Raw genomic sequence first — 12,220 nt, 5'->3', positions numbered from 1 at the left:
CACAGGCATAACGAATTCAAATGAAATCATGTTCTGAAGTACTGTATGTTTTACTTTGCTGGGAGAAGGACACACAGTTCCCTGTCTCAGTATCAGCGAGACATCGATTTTCTGTAGAAATGCGCTTGAATTGGATTCGGTATATATTACATGAAATCCTGCCTTTCCTTCAACAAAGTAGGATTGGCTCATTCTGAAAAGAAAATGTTTGTTTTTTTAAACCTCTGAAACTTATTTAATACTTTCCCCATAGCAATGCAATGCAGAGAAAAAAAAAAAAAAAAAAGAACAGTTGAACAATTGCTCATTTTCTCTACTCATCTTCATGGAAACCCTCAAGCAAACTCATTTCCTCATTTATATCAGCTATCTCCCAGAAGATCTTTCTTGGTGCATTAAAAATAAAAATAAAAAAAAAAATCATTTATTCATTTATTAAACTGCAAAGGAGGACAGAGGGATAGAAAAATTTATTTGAATACATGTTGCAGAATTTAAATATGGGTGTAGATTGGATGACCTGATAGATAGGAAAAAGAGCGTTTGCTTTTGAAGTATTTCTATTTAGTAATAAATTGAGGATGCTTGACATCATTTGACTTCTGCATTAAGCATGTAATAGGTGAGCAAAGAACGCAGACAATAATCTTATTTATTAATAGTGATATCATTTTGATAATATGAGAAGAAGTTGTGTGCTAACTTGGGGAAATAATAAGAAAAATAATGCCTGCCTTTCTCTTGTTTGTTTGCTTTTAATGGCAGCTAACGTTCTGGAAGAAGACTCAATGGAGCAGGACATAGAGAGCCCTGTCACTATTCATCAGCCAAAGTTACCCAAACAAGCTAGAGAGGATCTGCCAAAAAATCTAAACAAAGAATGTGCCAAGAGAAAAATCCAGAGGTATGTTAGGAAAGATGGAAAATGCAACGTCCACCATGGGAATGTCAGAGAGACCTACCGTTACTTGACTGACATCTTCACTACTTTAGTCGATCTGAAGTGGAGGTTCAACTTGTTGATTTTTGTCATGGTTTACACAGTGACCTGGCTCTTCTTTGGAATGATCTGGTGGCTAATTGCCTACATGCGAGGAGATATGGATCATATAGGGGACAGCTCGTGGACCCCATGCGTCAGCAACCTCAATGGGTTTGTCTCAGCCTTTTTATTCTCAATCGAGACAGAAACTACCATTGGGTATGGTTACCGGGTCATCACAGACAAGTGTCCCGAGGGAATTGTTCTTCTTTTAATTCAGTCTGTTTTAGGTTCTATCGTCAACGCTTTCATGGTTGGCTGCATGTTTGTGAAAATATCCCAACCCAAGAAGAGGGCAGAAACCTTGGTTTTTTCTACAAATGCAGTTATTTCCATGCGGGACGGAAAGCTATGTCTGATGTTCCGAGTAGGAGACCTTAGGAATTCACACATTGTAGAGGCATCAATACGAGCCAAGTTGATCAAATCCAAACAGACAAAGGAGGGGGAATTTATACCGCTCAACCAGACAGATATCAACGTAGGTTATTACACAGGGGATGATCGTCTCTTTTTGGTTTCACCACTGATCATCAGCCATGAAATTAACCAGCAGAGTCCTTTCTGGGAGATTTCCAAAGCCCAGTTGCCCAAAGAGGAGCTAGAAATTGTTGTAATCCTAGAAGGAATGGTGGAGGCAACAGGTAACATTTCTTATACTTTGTGTAAGGTAAATGCTTTAATATTAGAAAGGAAAATCAGAGGTTTTGCTTCAGTTTAAAGGAATCATTTCAATAGTTGATACATTTGCAAAAGGCATCAGTTATCTGGTTAGCTTCAAAATTAAAAACGTGCCCGATTTAATTGTCTGTTCCATCTTGACTAATGAAATCAGTGTTGTTTCTGCTCTGTTTGGAAAATGGGATAGTTTTTCTCATTTTCTAAATATTTCACAGCATGTCGCACAGTTATTTGTCATTCTATTGCAGGAGCCACTCAACCACTAGGACCCTGTGGGATAAAATGTTTTAGAAAAAAAAAAAAAAAAATCAATTCAAAACTCTGTTTATGATTAACATGGAAGTACCATAATTCCTGCTGCTTCCAATCACACATGGATAGCTGCAAAATAACTGCTTGCCACATTAAACTCCTAGCCTGTTTGGATCCAGTAAGAAATGATGACATATTTAACTTTCTTTTTTACTTCATTGTTTACCTGCTTTTGTTTTAACTTGTAACTTGGAGCTTGTTCCATTTTAGTCCACAAAAGATCTATCTGATTTTGTATTTCACTTATGTCTCCTACATACTGCAGAAGTGTACAGAATACTTAATGCAAGTATATATAAATAAGGCATATTATGTCACCAAAGTCTTGTAGAGAGGTTGTTTGGTCATTAACTATAATTATACAGCAGAACATCAATAGTAGTCTATGCAGAGAAAATACCTCTTTAAATTCACAGTAAATGGACCAGCAGTGTTTCTTGTTTGCACTGAAACTAGAAAAATAGGAGTATGTTTTATCTAAAAATAAGGCAGTCAAAGTGCTGATATACTTGGTTTACAAGATTTGGTTTTTCCTGCTAATGACTGCACTGAACTCTGTTTTTAATAAACATAAACAATACAGTGAAATGGTGATTAGGAAATAAAGAAAGGATGTGCTTGTGTAGGAGAAAATAAGAGAAATAGAAGATCCAGATTTTCCATTTTTCCCTACTACTATAAATGCTGGAACAGTTTGAGGATACAGAAGATTACACTTCTCTGACACAAGTACAACCTTCCTAACCCTGACTCATGTTTTGCAACTGGAGCCAGGAAATAAAGAGCAGTTTCTTACCAGAACATGTGTGTGTGTTTCACACATCTATTATGTGGTGTCAGAAGAAAATTGCATTTGTCACCATGTAATAAACGTGTGAGACAAAAATGAAGCAAAACATAATTCAAGGGAACTTGGCAGAGACTCTGAAGAGGTAAATGCAAGGCTTCCACATTTTCCAGAAAGTAGGTGGCAATAAAAACGAATCAAGGAGATGAAATGTTTAGTGTTTCTGACGCATGCAGTAAGCATGGAGATTTCAAACATCTGCATCATGTTTGGATGAGAAGATGAGGAAACTGCTGTTTGTTAGCTGAAAACATTCTGAAATTTCTGAACTGCAGCTAGGTGAACTTGACATCCAAAAAACAGTGGTTGTTTTCCAGTTTATTGAATACTACATATCCCAGGGGAGAAAAAAGAAGAAGAAGGAAAAAAAAAAAAAAGAGGGAAAAGATTGGCAAGTAATAGTAACATATGAGGGCTACTAAGGAAGTAATGCCTCCCATTTTATTATGATGCTCCACAACACCACAAGTGGATGTTGGTGGAATGGCACTGGAGACTGAACCTTCCTGTCAGTATCTCATTAAATTTTGTTGCTGTGTGACAGATGGCAGCAGAGGGGCAGACAGACAAAATAGCATCAGACATGGAAATGAATATGAAACAAAGGTGTGCCATTTAATTCCTCCATGTGGGAAAAATGGCACCCACTGACCTCCACCAATGCTTTCTGAACATTTCTGGAGATCACACAGTGGAAGTGAGTACAGTGATGAGTGCTGCATTTCACCAGTGGCAACAATGGGTCATCTCCACCAGTGTAGATTTTTCAAGTGTGGTGTGCAGGCTCTTGTTCATCACAGGCAAAAACACATAGCTAGCAATGACGGCTGTGTTGAATAATATTGATTCGTAGCTGAGAATATGCTCTATCAAATAAAGCAATAACGCTCTTTGTATCATTTGTAGTTTCCATGGAAATATTCAGGAGGCATTACTTTCAGAGCAATCTCTGTAAATGGCATCTCACTGAAAATATGTGAAAGATCAAAACACAGTATACTCTGTATGCATACTTCTGAGGTACATCAAATGTAGTTTGGTTGTCTTGAGCCTTTTCACTATTTAACCTTCCCATCCCTACCTCCTCTTGAACCTTGCACACTTACACTGCCCTCTGTTCCCTCCTTTGCTGCTCTAATATTGATATAGTGATCCCATCTTCCACTCCGTCATTATCAGCTTCCACCAATGAGGTCTATATCTCAGACTGTTTGAGCTGACAAGATTATGTAAATATTCTAGAATAATTGTGGAATAAGCCCATAGTAATAGAAAGACTGGATGTAACTATTTGCAAACCCACCGAAGCTGCCCAGGATAAAGGTGTTTCCCTGACACATTTTCAGCTGCTCCATTTCATTCTCTTGGGGACATCTCTTTAGCATGCAGCTGCACGAGATATGAGGGGAGGAAATCATAAAATACCACTTAACTGCATCATCAAGAATAGTAATGTCATAATTACTAGTACAGTTTCTGTTTGAGTGGTAGTCCGTATGCATTGGATTACTCCTGCTGAAGATGCAACCAGACCAACATTCTACCATAAGTAGACATTTTCTTTTTTTTTTTTTCCTACGGATTTTTTTTAATTTATTTACATTCTTGCAAATATTGAAAGAAAATTTAGGCCATCATATATTCAGTTTTCCTTCGTACACCAAATGTAAAGTGAGAGCAGCAAGAGAAGCTGCTTAATGCAGAAATCTCCAGCACACTACTCATCATACCTTTTATTTCTGCTGGAAGTCATGGGATAGAAAAATACTGGCAATTAAGCTAAGAAACAGTGTTCTTAGCTATAGCAGCAGCATCACTCAGTATCACTTTGCATGCATCAAACACAGATGGGTAGCATTATCTTCTGTACATCAGAAAAGGTCACTCCAAATTCTGACCACATAAGAAAATTCTTTCTAAAATTTCAGAGCTTCTCTACTCTTACATTTCTCCTTTTAGTGAGAAGTAACATAGTGCAAAGTGCTAAATATGAACATTTGCTATTATTTTTATCAAATATTGTTATTATTCTGTTGAAAGTTCTATTGAGAAAATGATATCACTTTATATAACAGTTTCCACCTTAAGGGATTCAAGAGCTCAGCTACTTCTAGTATAAAACATAACTGCTTATGTAGCATCATGTAAACTTTGCACTGTGTGTTATGAGAGAAAATGAAGAATAAAAGATCTTAGGAAAGGAAATGAAAATTAATAGCCAAATCAAAATTTAGAATATCAAATCAAGGACACTCAAATTCCCCTTGGAAGCATCACTATAGTTTCTGAGATACAAAATGGAGTAGATATGCCTGCCAAGGAAGATATCAAAATGTCAGCCAAAAAAAATAACACTAAACCTTTACTATTCACATTAATTCTACCATAAGGGTTATTCTGAGGGCAGAAGATTCATAAAGGCAGTTCCAACAAAATGTGATGTCAATCTGACTCCTTCATATTGTATCAGCTAGAACTGAAAATAACAGTGGTTTTATAAATGTTATCGATCCTTTCAATATGCAGCTTTCCTTATTTGTTTACTCAACAATCCTTCTGTGTTCAAAGGATAACACTCTCACAAAGGTTCACTCTTATGGCCTTCTTAATACCAACACACATATCTCAAGCACCCAAAAAGGAAATGGTGAGTGAGCGTATCTGAACTTGTTCTGTAGTACTCATAGCAGATACGTTACTGCAACCCCAACCACAACAGCTGGTGACTCAGCTGAAGATGCAGCATCTCACACTTCTAATTTTGGTGGGCCTTGCGGCTACTCCTCAAGGTGGAGTGAGATCAGCTCTGCATAGCCCTAAACAGTGAAGTACGTTGAGCTGTTGTGAAGCAAATGACGATCCTTCAGTGGGGGGGGCAAAAGTCCAACCAAAAATAACCCCATCTAAAGGACATATCCATTACTTCCAGCTTTTACAGACACTGTTCTGCTTCCCACTTTGCTAATAGCAGGTAAGAGAGCAGAAAGATGCAAAAATCAATACAATTCAGCAATAACAAAAATAACATCCACCTTTAATAGGGAAGTGGTTTCTGAGGCACTTTTGCATCTTTTAGTGTCAGAATACAGCTGTGGCATTGAAACAGCAGGATTCCACCATCCTTTCCCTCCTTATGGGATAGCTACAACACTACATGTAAATCTACTAGTGGAAAAGAGCAAGACCAATGCACCAATCTCAGTTCCTCAACATTTGAAATCTGCCATTGAAAACACTTGGTTTATATTAAAGTGCCGTCACTACTTTCATACATACATATACATATCATTTATTTACTTACTTATTTATTCTGGAGATCAATTAAGGTATTTGTTAGACTATGCAGTTTTATTGCAGTGGAATTTAAGAAAATAATTTTTATCCTTTGATCCATGAAAAGGGAACACAGAGGCTCAAAGATCTTCAGCCCTGTCTCCCCTAAATAGTATGCACAAAAGTTTGGATCTGAAGGATTATGTATTTCCCTCAAATTTATAAAAGAAATGAGAAACCTGGTCTAGTGGGAGGTGACCCTGCCTACTGCATGGGGGATGGAACTAGGTGATCTTAAAGGTTCCTTCCAACATAAATGGTCCTATGATTCTGTGATTAAGTCTACAATTAACCAATTTTATGGCAAATTAATTGCCACCTTTCCTACAATAGACTTGACCGTTTTAAGCCTTTTTCTCCAAGTGAAGTCTGTTTTTAAGGGAGATCTAATAAACATAAAAGAACCTGACGCTTGAAAAATAATAATAATAGTAATAAAGATGATACTTTCAGAGTTCAAATTCTAATACAAAGGAAAAAAGAAAAAAAAAAAAAAGAATAAGAATAAAAATAAAAAAAAAAAAAGAACAAAAAAGAAAAAAAAAAAAAAAAAAAAAAAAAACAAGATAAAATCATTGCAAATCATTTGAAACTGAGGAGGTGAATTGGGACAGTGAGATAAATGAGATGGGGGAGAAACCAAGAGGGAGAAACAGAAAAATTCAGAGGAATTTTCAAAAAGGAGAGGGAGAAATAAGAGTGTCCCTAACAGCCTTGGTGTTAATGTGGTTTCTGAATTGTAAACAATGGGGTTTAAAATCTAAATTTGCATTAAATTACAAAATAATAATAATTTTAATAACATTTTTTGTCTCAGAAAAGTATTACAAAGGATTTCAACCTACTTTAGCTAGAAAGACCTTCAAAGCTGGTGGAGTTGTGTCCGGCCAGTAGGGTGCACTAGATGACACTCTGGGAATTCCCTCTGTGCATAAAAGCAAAACATGAAACACTATCAAAGAAAATAATAATAATAATAAATAAATAAATAAATAGTACATTTATGATTGTCAAGAAAATAAGCTACAAAGCTAGGCATAGAACTTCAGGCTTATATAGAAAATTTTATGAATAAAGTTGTGATAGGGTGCATTTATAATTCTAATACACGGGCTGCTTGAGAGCAGTATTTGCAGAATGGCTCATCCATACATAAACAAACACGCTTTCCAGCTGTGGAAAATCTGTGCAGAAAACAATAAAATGTTCACACTGATGGTTATTTATATAGTAAATGATGCTATCGACTAGACAAACATTGTATAAAGCTGATACCACTCTCCACTACAGCCCCTTTGATTGACCAGTTTATTGTCTTTTTGCTTTCACTCTACTGAATTGCAAAATTTACCTCTTATCCTTGCCCAGTCCTAACATAAACCTCCCTTTGATATGTATGTTAGCAGATCCAACCTTTCAAAACATCTCAGCAGACTTTGCACTCTCTCTCTCTGAATAAACCTTGCTCAGGTTACAGTTTTGCACCAGAATTTCTTATTGCTCTTCCAAGAAGAGATGCTTATGCTCTCAAATTACTTCTTAAGGGGATGTAGATGAAAGGCAGAAAAGGAATCAGGATTTCTCACACCCAAGTGTTTCTGCAAGGCAACTGGTTAGAGTAGATTAGATTTTTGTGCTCCAGGATGCAACAAACATACATTGACTGACATGCAGTTTAAACAGGTTTAAGAATAAACGGCTTCAATTTACACTGTATCATCACCGTTTCAGGAATGGTTAGAACACAACAGCATTTCAGCTCTTAGGCTGTATTTTTTTTTCTCTCTGTTTTAGTATCGTTTGGGTGATAGGTGTTAGGCTTAGACACCTGAGTTCACCTACACCTCTACCTCATTTCCCTAGCATTTGCCAGCAGTCTCTTTCACATATGTTCCTTGCTTGTCTTTACACTTTTTTTTTAATTCTACCAATATTTTTTATTGTTATTAATTTTAACAGAGAGAGTTAGGGTAATTAGCAGAAGGTATTGCGGTCATGAGCTGGAGCTCTGAATGCTCGCACAGAATATCACTCCAATTTCATTGCAAAGTTTCTTTTCAGGAAGCTTGCTGAAGGTGAAGGTGAAATACAAGACTTAAATGGAGCAGTTACAATTTCACAGTAGGAGTCAAAACAACACACAAGATGACAAGAAGTCAAGGAGCAGAATTCATGAGAAAAAAAAAAGTGAAATTTGGAGCAAGTGCCTATATCAGTTTCAGGGATGGAGGGGAGAAGGAATTACATGTTTTCTCTAGCAGATTTGTTCACTGAATAATGAAACTATACAAACATTTTACATAGTTTGATAACCACCTATTAACCGTCCTTTATGTCTTTCTTACCAATTCATTGCTCAGTTCTTCACAACAGCAGCTGCTCCCTCACCCCTAAACCCTTAGATATTCAGATTCAAACAGTAAGTCAGACACTAAAAAGTAAGCTACCTAAAAGGCAGGTTTCAGATCCTGCTATATTGAAGTAATAAATAAATCCTTATCACAAATTAGATATTATTAAAAAATAATAATAATCTGCATTGAACACAAGTCAAACTTTCAACAGAAGACCTTCCTTTTGCACATTGTACTCTTGCAAACTGCATTAAGGAACAAGAAAGGGGCAAATTCCAAGTTCTGTGCATGCTCTCATAGACCTCCACTGTCAGCACTGTTCCTTTCCTAGCAGTGTCTAGCAGAAATTGACGCATACTACTTTTTTTGCACTCATTATTCTTTCTTAATTATGAGCCTGTAACAATTATGATCTTCTTGGACAGAGGAATTACAGGATCACAAAACTGTGGTGTAACACTGGCCATGCTGCTGCATTTCTAGAAGAAGGGCAATTAACGATGACACTTTCAGCAAATCTTCAAGCAACACTGTATTGCAGTATTTGAACAGAAAAGCAAGGAACCTGCAACTGTGTCCAGATGTGGAGTTCTCAGTACAAGAGAGACATGGACCTGTCAAAGTGCATCTGAAGGAGAGACACGAAAATGGTCTAAGAGATGAAATGCATCTCCTATGAGAACAGGCTGAGAGAGCTGGGACTGTTCAGCCTGGAGAAGAGAAGGCACCAGGGAGACACAAAAGCAGCCTTTCTGTATCTAAAGGGGGTCTATGAGAAAGAAAGGAACAGACTTTTTAGCATGGTCTGTTGGGATAGGACAAAGGGAATTAGTTTCAAACTAAAAGAGGGAAGATTTAGATTGGATATAAGGAAGAAGATTTTTACAGTAAGAGTGGTGAGACACTGGTACAGGTTGCCCATAGAGGTGGCAGATGCCCCATCCGTGGAGACCACTCAAGGTCAGGCTACATGGGGTTCTGAGCACCTGATGGAGCTGTAGGTGTCCCTGTTTGTGGCATAGAAGTTGGACCAGCAGGCCTTTACGTCCCTTCCAAGTCAAACAACTCTATGATTCTATGATGCTGTGGAGTTCTTGGGTCTCCAGACCAGTATCAGACCCCAAAGTATGTGCATCAGGGGACTAAGCAAGCATGTGATGAGCTGCACTGTACTGCATTTGATGTCCCCTGTGTCCTCAAATCTTGACCAGAAAGATCTCTGCTTGCTGAAAAATAAATAAATAAATAAATGAAAGGTGATGCTAGACAAAGAGCAAAAGAGCACAGCAGCCATTCAGCCATTTATTTGGGTCAAAGAATTCCCAAAACAAAATTAGCTGACTGAACACCCCTCGTGCTTCCAAAGAGTGGAGACATCATTTCTGAATGTTCCTAAGAATTGCTTCAGTACTATGAAGAGCCTTCTGCATTTTTGAGCACATTTAAAGATAATGGCTATTAATTTGTGCTTGTTCAGATTGTCCATTTGGCCTTGGAATTATGTAAATGAGAAGTCAGCACAGAAGCAGATGATTTGGAAAAGAAATAGCATAACTATCATTTCTAATTTTAGAGTTTTACTTTTGATCATCTGAGGTAGTTATCAACTGGAAAACAAAGGCTGCTAAGCACCATGATGAAATCCTAGGCACACACTGATTTGAATTAGGGCAGTATCTCAACCCTGGAACTTTTTCTGGAGTGAACTGATTCTTTCATGTTGATCACCTTGTTCTCTTGTGTTTGATCTCCAGATATGAAGCATATTTAAGTAGTCTGTGGCAAAGTCTGATTTTGCCTATACCCCTAAAAGGATTTTTTGCTTTTCCCTTTGGTGCCTATTTATTCCCAGCTGTATAATATTGTTTTCTCTTGTTCAGTCTCACTGAATTATAACAAAGAATAAATGTGTTACATTACATCTCTTGACAACAGTAAGATCACTTTAAATTTATAGATGTTTATATCAGTTTGTGATGGATGTGAGCCAATTGGTTATTCAACAGAAAGTTTTCACATAATTGAATAGAGTGGTAACTGCAAAGTCCTAAAAGACCAATGAACAAGCAGGGCTGATTTGGAAAAAAAATAAAAGAAAAGAAAAGAAAAAGAAAAATATTTCTTCCTTTGACAACATGCATGACTGCCAGGCAAGCCATGTTCACTTTTCTTGTACTCCTCTCCAGATCTACTGCAATGCTAAAAGAGATAGAAAAGGAGAAAACATATTTTAAGAATGATGGCAGCCACTATGACAACGAATGTGAAAGGCAGAAAGAGCTTGTGTGATCAGCCTTGTGGTTATGCTTGCTCTCTCATTCCTGCCATTCCTGAGGGAATAATAAAATTTCCTGAGGGGAAATAATAAAATAAAATAAAATAAAATAAAATAAAATAAAATAAAATAAAATAAAATAAAATAAAATAAAATAAAATAAAATAAAATAAAATAAAATAAAATAAAATAAAATAAAATAAAATAAAATAAAATAAAATAAAATAGAAATAAAAGCTTTCCAAGATTTCTGTTCTTTCAGATTTGGACAATTTTCATTTGCTGGTATTTCTGTGGAATGGAATACTTTTGTTTAAAAATATAGGATTCTAATAAAAAGAGAGTTACTGAATATATTCCAGATATTCCATTCTAACAACTCATTCCAACAAAGAAAATTGATTTAAGAAATATTCAAAATGTGAAAATGCATTAAATATCCAAGAAATTTATTTATCAGAAGCCTCTTTATGATTTCTGAGAGACAATAAAAATGTAGTTAATGACAATACTTAGAGGGAATGTTTGGATCAGCTCCACTGATGAGAAATAAATAGTGGGAAGGGTGAGACACGCTCCAGGGGATTTCCTGTCCTGCAAATGATGCCAGGCTGTAGCTTTCCAATCTCTTCCCAGCAGTTCGCTGCCACAAAGCCAGGAACTGTACAAATAGGTTCCCAAGACAGAACTGATTATCACTATATCTTACACACTGGGTACTAGAGGAGGGCAGTGTCATGCAGTTATGACAGTGTGAATGTCATCCTCTGTCATAGCAAGAGAAGGGAGCACTGAAGCCATGTTATCTACTTCAGGACTGCTCACAGCAATGGTCAAATTAAGGGATACAAAGATCCAGGGATTTGGCACTGAATTTATACCTGCTAATAAAAAGTGCTGGAAAAGCTGGCACATCCTTGACATCACCAAAGTTATGATAAGTATAAAAGAAAAAAAAAAAAAGGCAACATGAGGAAGGAAGCTGTCAAACACATCTGCTTACCTCAGCCCTCAGGTGCAGGTTTCCCCAGGAGGTGAATGGGCTCAGGTTCACACATACAGCGAATGTTGCTGACCGTACTAAATTCACTGAAGTAAAATGAATAAAAGTCTCTATTAGGTACAGTGCTAAGCAATTTATTAAACTACAGCTTTTAGCACAGGCTGTTAGAAAAGTGGATGGCACACTCTGAAATAAGTCCTTATCACAAAGAAAGCCCACTGCTTACTGAGCTGTGTTAGTGAAAATACACACAGCAGCTTGAGGAAAGTAATTGGTCTTCTCTATTTAGCTACTGGGATGCCATCTCTGGTATTCTTTGTCCTGTTCAAGATTCTCCAGTACAAGAAAGACTTGGACATACTGGGGCAAGTTC

The 12,220-nt window shown here is 36.9% G+C and overlaps 1 protein-coding gene across 2 annotated transcripts in view; it reads left to right on the top strand.

The window, feature by feature from the left end:
* KCNJ6 (potassium inwardly rectifying channel subfamily J member 6) overlaps positions 1–12,220 on the top strand; it is a 150,924-nt gene that overhangs the window by 111,543 nt on the left and 27,161 nt on the right. For both annotated transcript variants that reach the window (XM_072341145.1, XM_072341135.1), the window contains one exon: positions 766–1,686. In XM_072341145.1, coding sequence (XP_072197246.1) covers positions 789–1,686 — 898 coding nt within the window. In that variant the 5' untranslated portion in view covers positions 766–788. The remainder of the gene's footprint in view (positions 1–765; positions 1,687–12,220) is intronic.

The sequence above is a fragment of the Excalfactoria chinensis genome, chromosome 1 (assembly GCF_039878825.1).
Source record: "Excalfactoria chinensis isolate bCotChi1 chromosome 1, bCotChi1.hap2, whole genome shotgun sequence".
Classification (NCBI taxonomy): Eukaryota; Metazoa; Chordata; class Aves; order Galliformes; family Phasianidae; genus Excalfactoria; species Excalfactoria chinensis.
The sequence above is the reverse complement of the archived record's forward strand: the minus strand, read 5'-3'. Positions and strand labels throughout refer to the sequence as shown.